The sequence below is a fragment of the Papilio polytes genome, unplaced genomic scaffold (genome assembly GCF_000836215.1).
Source record: "Papilio polytes unplaced genomic scaffold, Ppol_1.0 DF824269.1, whole genome shotgun sequence".
NCBI lineage: Eukaryota > Metazoa > Arthropoda > Insecta > Lepidoptera > Papilionidae > Papilio > Papilio polytes.
In genome coordinates, this window is record NW_013524935.1 from 2548887 (window position 1) to 2564324 (window position 15438).

The window sequence follows — 15438 nt, forward strand, 5'->3', positions numbered from 1 at the left end:
TTTATATCTGTGCCAAATTTCAAAAGGATATGTTAAACCATTGCAGAATGATCAAGTAAACATTAAAAAAACTAAATTAATGAATCCCACAGGAACCGTAACTATTCCCGGGATAAAAAGTACCCTATGTGTTCTTCCAGACTATGCTCTAAATCTGTGCCAAAATCATGGAGATCCGTTGAGCCGTTTAGGCTACAAACATCCATCCATCCATCCATCCATCCATCCGTCTAAACTTTCGCATTTATAATATTAGTAAGATAAGATAGTGACTAACTTCACACCATTACAACTAAATCTAACACCGAGTAGAATCAAAACATCAGTAATTCAGTTATAAATACAATCTAAATTAATTGATGTTTGTATAATTAATGAGAATTGATGTATGTTATAATGAGAATGTTTTTCGTAAATATTGTTAAATTATCATTTATAAACAAAACAACACCACAATTAATTTCATATTTTAATAATTAAACGAGTTTTTGTTTAAACGATTTAGTATTTACTGTGTTTTTAAATATTATTTTCATGATTTGTAATTGAATATTGATCAATGTCCATCACACATCAAAACTCTGCGTATTATCACCAAGAACTTTATGATGACACAATTTAGCTTGAATAATGCGGTACAAAAAAGATTTAAATTGATTAACACAAGTCTCTTACTGATCAGCCTCTGCGTAGACATAAACGTCCTTCGTTTAAATGTATTTGTTTCAAGGGAAGTTACAAAGTAATCGAATAATTGAAGTTTGGATGTGACAAATTTATATTTTATTCTTGAGTACAAATGTAAAACAATTTAGGTAAGTGAACATTGATTTACACGCGTTAAAGATTAGGGCTAGGGATTCTTAAGAAAATAAACTTAGTATGAACCGAAATGTTTTTGTACGAGTACGAATGCATTTGATGGCATGGAAGATGTAACGACCTTGAGGAAGGGCCTACAGCTAACAGTGGACACATCAATACTAATATAATAAATCGTACACACACACACACACACTACTTCGTAGCGTAGTCAGCAATAACAGATATTTTTAATAACTCTTTCTTTAATAAAAATACCCTACACTTACGACATGCTTTAGGCTATATATTTTTACGCTATTAAACTTATGGATAATTAAATAAAAAAAAACCTTCATGTGGGCAAGGGACCTCCTACAATAAACTACAAGCTGCCAACAATAAGGAATCAAAGTTATTATGGTAATGGTAATTTTAACATTTGCAATTGAGAAATGTAAACAATAATTTTTTTTTATAATTTCATGCGGATGAAGCCACACGGGAACAGCTAGTGTACTGATAACAATGATAGTATAAATGCAGGATATGTACAAACTAATTTGTAATGTATTGTAATAATGCACTGCAAGTAAGCTAGGCCAGTATCCGTTGACGGGTGGTTACAGTGTATTCTATTAACATACATTATGCATTGCAGTTAGTATTAATGTAACAGTGCCTGAAGGCACGCTAGATCCTGTTCTAGGTGAGTAATGCACGAGCTATACCAGTCGCCCAGTCGTGGGCGGACTGAGTGTAGGGTTGGTCACTTTATTGGTATAAAGGTTTTTTAGTAACATTACGATCTTAACATCAAATTTCTTTACGTCAGAATCAGAATATAAAAGAAGCACTGAATTAAAGAATCGAGCGAAATAATTACAAACACCCAATATTCCCAAATATTCACATCTACGCTCATTGGAAATTGGCAGCCCTAACTAAGTGCAGCGGTGAAATTTTTGAATCAACATCGCACAAGTATACAGCAATAAGAAATAAATAAATAGACAACTAGCTAATAGAAACCGTTACCGTTTCAACATCTGACCCGTTCTCACACTTGAACCTACGAATGTTGCATCGGACGACACTTATGTAGATTGCTGTTACGAAAACAACATAGAATAACACAAAAATCCCAAATGGTAATTATTTTTCATCTTAAGTAAGATATGTTTATAATAAAAGGATAGATTTTTAGCAAAATGTCTAGACATTTTGCAGCCATATTTGAGCGCAGTCACATCGCTTCTACGCATTTTTTTACATTCAATTGCTTTTAATTCCTTTTTACAAATTCTCTTAGTGTGTAGTTAGTTTAGTATCCATTTTATCGTTAAGTAATTGTTTAGACAATTTTAGGCTATTATTACCAAAGTAGTAAATCAATCACATCGAGTATGACCACCGAAATGATATGCTTCCGTAAATTTTTGCAAAATAATTCAACACTGTAAAGCCATGGATAATTGAAGGACTACTAAATAGTACTGTCTGCAAAGTAATATGAAGACAGGAACGTTAGACGTTAATTAATCCATTAGGAAGCCGAGGTATCGAATCCCGGAATGCCGGGAACGCAACTGTTCGTCTATAAAAGGCATAGCCGCCGGCCGCGGCTCGTGCAGCGGTTATTTTAGTTGCAGACGGACAACATAATAAATCTAGCTATATAGACTTACACTCAATGCTCATCATAAAAGAGTTTTGTTTTGCTGTCGGTACAAAATTATTGTGCATCTTAATTAAAGTTTCAAAATTACCAAAATCGAAATTTATGTTAATGAAAGAGACTAGTAAGTACATCCGTGTCTACTCTTCTTCATGGTAAGATTGAATGTTTATTTATAAGTTACACATAAATAGGGAATTACAACTGACATAGTTTTATTGCAAAGGATGCTGTAATCGGGTTGCTTACATTCCGGATGAGATTATGACCAGCAAAATCAAATAAATTTATATTTAGTAGATTTCATACTTCAGAAATAAATATGTAAAAAACGAGAGAGAGGTGTAGGGAGTGCAATCTTAGCTCACCACTAGGAATTCATTGTCCCTACCTACTCCGCTGGATTAAGTGCGTGAATTATATTATATCTTTATCTTCTACCTTAAAACAAAGCCTATATTCACTTTCCGGGAAACTTTACACGGTCTTCATCGTGTCATGTTTCCCCTATTGACCAGACGCGAATACTTCGACTTCCTTATCCAACTAATTTATTTTTATTAGGTTTCAGATACGATTTCCTCGATTCATCGCCGTACTGGAGAAACCTCATTCCCTTTAAACAAAATGAGATCAAATATGCTTCGACAGTGAAAAAATTCTGAATCACTTATTGGAGAAAAATGCTTCTGATTTACAGTAGATGTCTTCAACTGATTTGTGTACTTCTAAACACCCTTATACAATACAGTCGTGAGAGTCTAAATCAAGTCGAGTACGAACAACATATAGTAAAATCCTTATCACAATCTCTGTTGATTGAGCGGTCCGCTTATGTAATAAAGAAGCAAACATGCTGGTTACAAAATTAATCTTGCTGTCAAACGCGTAACCATACTTTGATGTAACTGTACAAATAGAGTATTTCAAAGCATTGAAATAAGATAAATAGAGTTACAATCACGAAATTCAATTAACAGCGCTTCATGACTTTGTCTTCCTCAACTCAACGTAAAAGACGTCTGATACCGTGAACTTGGTTAAAAAGATGAAACACAGAAACTATTCTGAACAGATTAAGAATTAAATATCCGTCTTTAAATTATGCCCGCATAATGTACTATTAATGTATTAATGGTTACAGTATCTAAGTTGTTTCAATCTAGAGACAGAATCCTTAAGGAAGTGTAGGAAAAACACGAGCTCAACTATTTTTGACCGACTTCCCAAAAGAAGGACGTACTCAATTCGTCTATATGTTTTTTATTTTCTAATTTAGACATTAGGTAGGTATGTTCATAACCGATCGATAAAGAAAATGCAGAGCATTTATTTTATTTTTTTTCCTACAGGCGTATTAAAGATTTTCTCCTTAATTTGTACATTCTAGATCTTGTCAGAGCTCAATTTGAACATTGAATTATCGTAAACAACTAAATAAGTTGTCATTTTTTTTGCACCGCCCATCCACAACTCACGTTTTTCCAACCAGTTCACTTCACTAACACTATTTAAAAAATAACGAAAATGAAATGTCAAAATTTAAATCACAAAACAATGTTCTTTTTTCAAACTCGTTTCGAATTCTCGACGCAACAAGCGACACGCGCGTGCGCAGTTCCCGCCGTTCGGAATTAAACTGTATGGCGGTAAAACACGATTCGCGTTCACCGTATCTGCAAGGGAATCTCAAATCGCGCCTAATACAAATTATGTGACAGGTACGCTAAATATTATAATTATTAACTAAATATACTAATCACAATTTCGGGTTTTTTACTTAGAAACATGTTTTGGCGTCTTTTAATTCAAAGTGAATGTAGAGCACGAAGTCTTTAAAATTTGGAGAACATTTTCTCTATTTATTTTTCAAAGACAACGAAGGGAGATGTATGTTCATACTTACAGTGGAAACTCACTGTATGTATGCATATTCCTGTAGAAGTTAATGTAGGCGTAACCAGTGGCGGTCTCATCCAGTTGGATCTACGTTGTAATTCAAACATTTGGCCTTCAAATGTGCACCGAGTGACATAAAAGTCATATACATAATTAACATACATACCGAAATCCTGTGTACAGACAGAATTCTTTACATAAAGTGAATTCTACGGATAGTACGCAATAGCAACATAAAAAAATTCATGTCTCCATCTAACTATGAATGCTTCACACAATATATGTTTTTCTACATACAGACATGTAGCAAAATTTACTTAAACGACTGTCAATTTGCCGCAACTGCTTCAAGGCAATTAATTAATTAATTTATCAATTAAAATAAACATCAACTGATATAGTTCATACAGCGAATTGTGACACGATGACAGAAATGTATTTAAGTCATTGCTCATTTATATCGCAATTCCTCAACACTAGCTTCAATTACCGAAGCTATAAAATTATCATAAAATTGCTATAAAAGCATATATATCAACCTAAGGGCAAAATTAAGCAAGGAGTAAAATAACGATACTTTTAGACAAACATATAGCTATCCTTCTCAGTCCTCCTGAAAAACTGTGACGGCAATATAGTTTCGTAACTGTGTTTATTCAGTGTAAACTCAGGGTTATTTTCAAATAGTTCACTTACAAGAATTAACTATTTTTCACTTTCGAGATATTTTCGCAATACTTATACTCTTTGTGTTTCCACATAATAATCACAAATATTATTTAACATTACAACGTAGTTAGTGTTTAAAATAATTAAGATCATTTCAAAAGAATAGAAATTATTGTCTTTATAAAAATTCCATTTAACCGCAAACTAAACAAAGAGTTTCATAGAGTCTGAGAGAATGCAAATGATATAAAAATTCCAGGAATAACAAAACCAAATTTGATTTGAATTATTAAATAGCAATAGTTACGTAGGTTAAAGTTGCTACACGATAACATGCAGGTAGAATGTTGGATGTAAAAGAAAACAGGTTATTATGCCTTATGGCAAGCCGTACATCTTCCCATCTCTTTAGATTAAAACCGTATTATTTAAAATAGAGAAGAAAGTAGAAAGGGAGCGTTGTAATAACATATCATGTTATAGTTATATCAGAAGTCAGTTATAACTGCGGAAGCGCAGCTCAGCGATCACCCCCCCTACGCCACGCATCACTGCAGCAGCGAAAATATCACATCCGATACATCGAATTGGAATTATTTAATTTCCTTCAAATTACGTGACATAATAAACATGTAAACTCGCGGCCATAGTCTGAACGATGGACAGGGATTTTGTATTTTTATTGTATTTTCAAGCAAACATCTTTGCCCACTGTAACATTAACATATCAACACATAATGTGCTTATTCAATCTATTTAAAAACTTGTACATCGCAAATTAACTAGTAACAGTCGTGATCATAAAAAGACCAGTAACCCTTTGTGGATAATCGATATTGGATTTTCAAAACAGCTACCAAACTATAGCTATAGTTTTACAGCGTTACATTTTAGCATTAGTTTAGTTACAGAACTTACTATGTCTTTTCAAGATTAAATAAATAGTATGCGTATACTTAAAACCAGCTCGAGCACAGTTCACAATCAGCGTAATCAAAATAAATTACAAAGCTCGCTACTTTGAAGCGATCTGTTAATAACTGAACGCATAAATAACCACTACCCACATGTGTAATTGTGTAATTACAACTTACGTACGAGTTCAAACCGCGCGCCTCGTATGTGTTGATTTATATTTATTATGTGGTCGGCCGTGATATAATTGCATATTCATAATTGCACAACAATGTGTCGCTAAATTGTTAACAATAAGTACTAATCCGTTCAATTATTAAAAACATTATCACGTGTTACACGCACAGTACTAGACTTTATATTACACCACTTGCACTTCATCTTCTCTTTTCAATTCTTCTTTACTGTTCGCTTTAAGACTGAGAAACAAAAGATGTGACTTTCAAGTTATGACCTATCGGTTTATAGATATCAATGCACTGGCACCACTAACGAACCCATTACGAAAGACAAACGAAAATACCCTAATTGACAATGCCTAGCCCTTAATTTGGGTAGACTCCGAGCTTCTCCATACTGATACATATAACAACTGTAGAAAAGCTAAAAGAAAACATCTAATAAGACACAGAAACAAGTAAAAAGGTTATGCAAATTTATCTCCGTCAACCATCACCTACGTTTACGTCCCTCGTACATCAAAAAAGTCTAGTTTAGTCTGTGAACTGTGTACTTCAAAAACTCCAGCTTATCAAAAGCTTTTAAAACCGTGTCATAATTCTTAAAAATGTTTGCTCACTTTGTGTTCATGGCATCAAGGGCTTATGGTCGTAATGCGTCTGAGATAAATTTTACAACGCGTCAAAATTAGGGTTTATAATGTTTATTATAGTTGTTGAGGAATGCAATTAGACAAGCGGAACCTGATGTCACCCAATATTCTTGTATAATATTCGAGTTAATAAACAACCGAAACAAAATCCATAATTGATAGCTTTACTTCCTTCATCATCTAAGTATAGAAATGATAAGTGATTACTGATTACAGTGATATTTGAAGTAGAACTTTTTGTGATTAAACATTAAATTAATTAAGTAGGTACAAAGTCATTTAATGCAAATATAAGTATTGTATCCCGATAAACCTTAAACATAAGTTATAAATTCACAGCGCCATCTATGAAGGAAGTTTTAGCAGCCATTGTTTATCTCACAAGTAAATAATTATCAACACTGCTCAAGAGATGGCGTGAGCGGTATCAACTAAACTTGATTTAAAAGATATCATTAAAAACAATATACTGTATTTTTTTCATCATTTTAATAAAGTAAAAACTGATTTCAAAAACATTTCTAAAAAAAAAATACGGCCGACGCAATCGCAATTCACAAACAAGTCAACGACGGCACGGCAGCCATTGACAGGTTGTGACGTCGTGCTGCGCAGCGCAGCTATTTCCATTCGCGATCGTGGTAGGTGGCCGACATTTTGTTGTGACGTTTGACGCAAGCTAAAACGAGAACTAGAAAATGCCATTGAATGCCATAGGATGGACCACAGAAGAGGACGAGAGACTTGTTAAATTAGTGGAACCGCAGACTTGTTTGTATAATTACTTTGATCCGTCGAGGAAGAATATTTTGGCTCGTGAATGTACATGGCAAGAAATAGCTTTAGCTTTATCGAAGCCAGGTAAGTAAGTATGTGACGTGGATTGGTTCGCTTTGTGCTGCATGACACAACTGCACCGTATTACGGTTACGGCAAATGAACGAATAGTCATAGTCGTACCATAGTCATGAAAGATTAGCGCGAAAATCCAATGTTTATGAAAGGAATAAATCAACTTTAAGCATATATTACATTGCAACTATGGATCGAAGGAAAATGTAAACTTTTCAGGTATAATAGAGTTTAAAACACTTATAAATATTTGAATCGGGACAAGTAATAAAATGAATATTTTTGTCGCTGTTTTTTTTATTTTGTTGTAAGTAAAATAGCTTTATTTTTACTTATAGTAAAAATACTACTACTATAAGTATAAATAAAGCTGTACTTATAGTATTTTAAAAATAACCTGATGTAAAGGATATTTTCATCGTGCACTAGTTATTTACTTATTGAATCTTATCAGTTGCAAATTACTTAAACATATAATGTGGAATTTCAGTTGAAGAATGCAAGAAACGCTGGCGTGGTCTACGTGATGGCTTCATGAGAAGCAAGCGAATGGGTACTCTGCATAAAACTAAAGTTAACATCTTTGAGAAGCTCCAATTCTTATTTGAAGGGACAGATATCGGAGAAGTGTCTGTAAATATGGATGAAGAAGGAAAAGATGAAATGCTGATAGAAACAATTGTAGGCCCCGAACAAGTTATTACCGATAACCAAGAATACTATGAAGTTAGTGAGGTAAGTGAGAATCATTTAATATACACTATTTAATTTAACAATTACTTTATTCACAATTTCAAGTTGTGGCCATTTTGTCAGGGAACATGGCACTTTACATTACTGACAATGAAAACTTTCCTCCGATGAACAGTTCCATATCTCATAGGATATTTATGTAAGAGATAAAGATTTTTCACTGAATGACTGGTCATGTCAAACTTCCTCTTCCTCACTATAGATAACATGTTGAGGACTTGATTTGTGGTGGTTCAAAATGTCTGAATGAATTATATAAATATTGTACCGCTAGTAGTTTCACTTTTTTTTAATCCCATACCTTTTTGTTTCCATATTAACATATTTGCTTCCAAATTCCAGGTTACAGTGGTGGATGACCCACAAGAACCACAGATGAAACAAAATACTTATATTAAAATATTGCCAAAGTTGGATCAAATATCCGAGGAACCACCTAAGAAGGTGAAAAGAGGTGCGGGCAGAAAGAAAAATATACCAGTACCTAGAAATGTGCCTCCAGTTAAAATACTACCAAAACCGGTGGTAGTTAATGGACCAAAAACCTATGTAAGATATGTAGAAGAACCAAAGACTCCTGAACAGAGGTCACAAGTTATTGATAAATTAATAGAAAAAGTACTTAAGGAAAATACAAATGAAATTGATGTTTTCTTCAGAAGTATGGCAGCTAGTGTGAAAAAATTACAACCAAATTTAATTCCTAAAGTGAAGATGGAAGTTTGTAATGTTATAGCCAAATATGAAATGCAAAGTTTTGATAAAAACTTACAAAATAAATAACTGTGAAATAGTTACTTTTAGATTTTACTGAATACTTGTGATATTTTAATCACTATAAGTACTGATTATTTTTTAAAAGTTATTAGTATTGTACGCTGACCTTACGGAAGTAGGATAGAGTAGGTAAAATGATTGATTTGTGTATTAAAAATTGGCCTTTATTGTCAATTGCTAAAATAATTACAGTAGACAGAGTCAAGAAACTATTTAATAATTCAAATCAAAGTATCATAATAAAATATTGCTATAAAATATTATGAAACATTGCATGTAATACATTTAATTTTAATTATAAAATTGGTAATAATGTGTAGTGTAAAAAAATAGAGATAAAAAATTAATTTATTGGTTCTGTAATGGACAGCAATTATAACTTTGTAAATACAAAGGTTTTAAAAGTATTTTTAGAATAATCAGACAACCTATAACTACAAGTTTTTTCAGTTATACTATTGCTGAAGAATAAGCTTTATTTGTAACTGGTTGTAAAATATGAGATATTGTTAAGTGTCACTAAATTTTTATTATTGTTAACTTGTGTACAGTTTTTTTGTAAATAAATGTATCATGTTTTATTAAAAAAAAAAATATTTTCTGTAAAAAAAAAAATTCAAGTTATACTTACATTGAATAATAATTGTAAATGACAAATAAATAAAACGGTATTTCAATGTGTTGTTTTCTTATTAAAATATTTCTGGTGAATACACAGTACAATTAACTAACAACAAAAAAATTATAATTATAATTGATACTTTGAGATATAAGTACAGTGGACGACACTGTCTGTTAATCGAACCTAGATGGCGCTGACATACTTTTTTCGTAAGGTTTAAAAATTGTCAAGACTGATTAAATACTAACTGTCGGCCGCGACTCCGTCCGCACAGGATTAAAAGAAAACTTAATTGATAAACCTGTATGTTCTATTTCAGCGAGATCCGTGAAGCCATTTTGATACCTAGTACAAACATCCGTACATTTCAGTTTTAGCATTTATAATATTAGAAGGATTATTTTCGATGCAAAAGTATTATTTTAATAGTGAAATTCCCACTCACAAATAGAAAGGAAAACAAAGATGTTTGTTAAAATGCGGGTTTTTTCCTTGCAACTATGGAGTTTTAAAACATCGTAGGACAAAGAAATGAGTAGCTAAGAGAAATACGGACGCTTTTTGAATAGAGTATACCTACATGACGAGGACAAAAACATTTTACTTTACATTACGAACGTAACCTCAAACTTTTATTTTTAATTTTAATTTTTTACTTACTAGTAACATTTATAGATCAACCAACTTTTTAGAAAAGTTATAAACAGATAGCAATTCTAATAGGATAAATAAATTTCTTGTTAAGAACCATACTTGAATTAATAATAATCATGAAATACTAGACAGGTTTCTCTTAGGAAAAACTGTTTCGTAGAACAAATACAAATAAAATCATTTTTCAACGTTCTCTATTTCCCAGTGTTTTTACGAAACTGTCAGAAAGTAAGCATTTTAATTGAAAAATCACATTGCGGTGATATATTCCTATTAACGTTACTTGATAATATTTCGATTAAGTTTAACGACCCATCCGAAGCTTATAAGGGGTAGTTTATTTACAGGAGGGTGCAACGTCTAGACAGGGTATCACGCTCCGTCGCCCTACCTGCAACCTTACCCTCCAAGGTTCCCGCCTTTACCTTCGTGGCGGGAACCTTAGTATTTTCTTACACAGATTCTCTGAGGATTTAGAGGAGAAATTAAATAGGTGAAAATGTAGCAAAGATTTTTTCCCTGCACTGGTTGTAGTTTAAAATAATAAAATTGTTATCTAGTTGTAAAAATTACCATAAAATAAAATAAGAGTGAACTACAACTGATGTAATACATTTATGAAAACAATTTTTTAAAGAGAATGAGAGAATGACTTAGAAGTGATCTTACAGTATGATCGCACGGACACTTCCACGCGTAAAAACTGCAATACATATTCGCTTAAAAATCTTTAATTTCAATCTTTCTTCTCTCGGTACTCGTTTCGCATACTATGTAGGTACACGTTTATTTTGCAAAAGTGTGTACTTTAAAGCTGAACCCTTGCAAGTGGCTGGATTGTACGCAGCCTAGTTAAGAATTGTTCGAGTCAAAGCTAACGAGGTCCTTGGATAATAGGTAAGAGTCCATTTGTTAAGCTACGTAAAAGTATTATTCTACGAAAATTGGCTGGTAAAGATCTTTCTTTAAATAAATTTACTTCTATTTCTAGACGACTAAATATCATTAACCGGTGGAATATGCCACAATAACATTAATATTACACAAACGTTTCTTCATTTTCAATACACATCTTTACTAATATTATAAAGAGGAAAGATTTGTATTTTGTATGTATTGAAATAACTCAAAAACTACTGGGCGGATTTCAAAAATTCTTTCATCGTTAAAAAGCTACATTGTCAGTGAATAACATTTTTTTTTAATTTCACGCGCACTACGTTCAACAGCTAGTTAAATTAGAAAATTAATTAAATTGGACGTTTTACTTAAAAATAATCGCTTGGTTTAGAAGTCGAAGTTTTGGCAGGGAAAATAGGATAGTGACGACAGTTGATAAACAGTTTACAATCATTTAATCACAATTAAGTTTGTGTCGGTCAACGGAGATCAGTTAATCTAGCCAGCGCGTGTGAGTCAAATCGCTCGGGGCGGCGCTGGGGGTCCGTAATTGTTCAGCGTGCGGGGTACGATATACCATGGTTTTTACTTACAATTGATTTTACGACAAGGCTAAGAGAAATGTTTATATACTATAGAAAAGTAAATGTAACTATTTAATTAAATATCCGCTTGCATTTGAATACAAAAAGGTTTACTAAAAGTTTTTCCAACATTATTTTACAAAGGCCAAATACTTTATATAAATTTATTTAGTACCCAATTAACTTTAAATATTCAGAACTCGGAGCTAAAAGTAGCTGAGGGTACGTGTCGTACAAAAACGAAGGCAACAAAAATAATTTAACACAGTAATCGATTTATCACGATTATGTGGATATGATCTCGCAATACGCGGTAACAATCGAGACGCCAAGTCGAGTAAAAAGTTGCACGATACTGTGACAACACTACCAAATCGATTTTATAATCGATAAATAGTAGCAACTGTTTTTATTGTCTGATTTAATCGATTCTGAAATGTAATTTGCTAAAGTAATAGAGTAATAGCATTATGTAATCGCAAATTAAACCTTCATTGAAATTAAGCTTGTTTTCTTTTTTATACTTGTCAGTCTGACGAAGTAGTTTGTTAAGTTTTTTGTGTCTATATTACATTTTTATATGTATGTACTGTTCTATAAAATAACTCTTTCTTATTAAATTGAAAAAAGGCCAAGTATATTAAAGTTTAAGCACGCTGCCAAAAACCTTGCACTTCATCGTACTTATTCTATGCAAAAATTGGCAACTATTCCAGTTTCCGAAAACCATTTTGTTTTTATAATCACCTTTATAAGTATAAATTAGAAACATATATTTTTTAAACTTTTTACGTAGCCTAGCATTTTGTGATCCAAAATTTACCGTATCGTATCTGCTTCATTATGAGTGATGAATAGGCCAATTCAAATTAAGACCATATTTTTAATTATAAACTTACCTGGGTGGTATTAAACCTGCGACTGCCAGATCTGCTGAGTGTACCACCTCGTACATTACTGTCAGAAAGGTCCACGTCAACACCATCAGCAGCGCGACGACGCGACAACTCGCATAGCTCAGCTATCGGTTGTACCTGGCCCAAAATGTTATTCGTTATTCACTAAAGAGGGTTAGACAGACAAGACAAAATAACTATATCATGTTATTTGACACTGAAATTTACGTTAACATGTATTTAATTAGGATTAATCTCTACAAATGCGATTTATAGTAATAAAGTGAGTAAAAGTATACAATTTGTCTTAATGGTAAATTATTATAAAAACATTAAAATTGTAAATTAAATACAATAACGAGACAGAAAGTAAATAATTCTAAAACCCGTTTAGCGGAAACTGTACAATCCTTTTGCTTGTTAAAACCAACAAGCTTCGCTGTTCAAGAAATGTAACTAATGATCTATTAAACTGATCGGTCCTTTTATGGAGGTAATAATTTGAAAATCGAATTATACATTGAATTCAATAAGGACAAAAAGAAAGTGCGTTTGACCAACCGACGTTTGAGTTGATATGTGGTTCTTGAAGTTTTTTTTTTAGTTGAATAAAAAATCGTAATATGTGTTATGTTGTCTTCTTTTGCGTTACATTTAAGAAATTTAATTTAATTAGATTCGTTAAATTGTCTAAATTCTATTTTGGATTTCTTGGCCTTTCTATCATTATATTGTACATATTTATGTCAATAATTACAACATAATAAAACAAAAATAATGTTTGGTTTGTTTTCAGTATAATCTGATAATAATCAAAGCAGTTTCAATGTTTTGTTGCATGCCACATGCCAATTGTATAGCAAAAACAAACAAAAGACAAGTAAACCAAACATGCTTGAAGCAAATGCTATAACAGAATATGATCCTAAAATATCCTCTCATTTTGTCTGAAATGGTCTCGTTTAAAGTGTCAGGTGTTTATGACAGAACATCAAATGCACTGCACTTTGTTTAAAACGTAGTTTAGGGAGACAAACTATTAAACTTAATGCATCATATTTATTCCCTTCCTACTAGATTATACAGAGTTCAACATCGTTCCTCGATTTAGAATTAATACTTTCGGAAGATAAAACGAAAGAAAATATAAACAGTGCTATCTCCAAGACCCACGTTATTTTACACATGAAAAATCAAATAAAAACGTAAACGTAAAACTCACCTTTATGGTAACAGAATCCTGGCTCCCCTTGATAAGGTCAATCACTTCTTCCCTGCTCTTTCCTTCTACGTTCACACCGTTTACTTCGATTAGTCTATCTCCGGGCAGCAACCCAGTCTCACTCGCGCCAGGGTACGAGCCAGGTTCAGCAAGGATCACAGCTTTATGCGTCAACTTGGATACTATCATGACATTGCCATTGCATTTACTGTCACCATTAGCTAGTCCGTTCTCTTCGTGACCAGTCAATTCTTTAAGGTCACCAATAAACACTCTCTCTTGGACCATCGCCCTACGAAGGCTGAATCCGAAATCATTACGAGGTGCTTTCTGTCTTTGGATAATCAGCGTTCTAGGCTTCGGTAATTGCAAGGGTTTTAATGGCGGTAACGGTAGGTACACATCATCGAACGTGCTAGTCCTGGACCATCTGTGGAAGCCTTGAGATTCCCCAACAGGCGAGGTGGAAAATGGTGGTGTAGCAAATGATGAATTTGTGGTAGTATCTGTTAAGGAATCGGCACTCGGCGACGTCGAAGTGACGCCGAGATAGTTGTTGCCATTTGTCTTTGGTGCTTCATCAACATCCTGGGTTGTAATTGATGGGTTGTTGGCATTGTTTTTATAGTTTTTATATTGATTTTCTATAGGACTATGAATTACTTTTTTGGTAAAGTTTTGTATTTGTTGATTATCATCACTGGACGAGGTGCTCTTTGATGGCGGAATTCCATAAGAAATGACTTCGTTTTGTTGCGTATTTCGTGCCACAACATTCGTGTCTTGACCGTTTATGTAGTCAACCGTGTCGGTATTATGAACGCTGCTTTCCTGAGAATTAGAACTAGTATTGCTTAAACGCGGTCCTTTGAGGATTCCACGTTTCGGCGGTCGCGGTGGTATCGGAGGTAGATTCTGCGCCTGTCGGGGACTGCTGTTGGTATTATTCGGATTATTTAAGGAATTTAGTGAAGTCTCCGAACTGTCGGATTGCAATACTCCTTCCTTTTTGTTCCAATTATTAATCGGAGTCGGGTATCCGGGGGAGAGGTGGTTGTTTTCATCACTGAGATTGGAATTGGAGCCCGAGGTTGAAATGATCGGATAGGTGGAATAATTCGAATCTTGCTCGAGATGGGCGAACAGAGACGCGGTGTAGTCGGCTGTGATGCCGGAGGGTAGTTTTTCCTTTTCTTTACGTCGGCCACGTAATTTCAGAGACCGCCTAACCTGAAAACAAAACAAATAGTTTGAACGACATTGCATTTATCGTGTTGTTTTGTGTTACGGTTGAGCGTGCGTTCGCACGGGCAGACTTTGTACGCCGCGGTAAAGTTCAAGGTCAGCAGACTTTTTACGCGCACGAGATAGGTGTTCGTACGAG

At 33.5% G+C, this 15438-nt stretch overlaps 2 protein-coding genes across 3 annotated transcripts in view; one reads left to right on the top strand and one right to left on the bottom strand.

Annotated features, from left to right (window-relative positions):
* Positions 1-15438, bottom strand: part of LOC106107408 (unconventional myosin-XVIIIa) — a 135769-nt gene that overhangs the window by 92728 nt on the left and 27603 nt on the right. Inside the window, exons 3-4 of one of the 2 annotated variants that reach the window (XM_013288256.1) lie at positions 14055-15284; positions 12836-12970 (exon numbers count right to left, since the gene is read on the bottom strand). In XM_013288256.1, coding sequence (XP_013143710.1) covers positions 12836-12970; positions 14055-15284 — 1365 coding nt within the window. Of the gene's footprint in view, positions 1-3957; positions 4101-12835; positions 12971-14054; positions 15285-15438 lie in introns of those variants that run through there. The other variant, XM_013288266.1, reaches the window with a different exon arrangement.
* LOC106107423 lies at positions 7402-9401 on the top strand. Its single transcript, XM_013288277.1, has 3 exons — positions 7402-7655; positions 8137-8381; positions 8742-9401. The coding sequence occupies exons 1-3, from the start codon at positions 7493-7495 to the stop codon at positions 9180-9182; spliced, it is 849 nt and encodes a 282-aa protein (XP_013143731.1). The 5' UTR covers positions 7402-7492; the 3' UTR covers positions 9183-9401.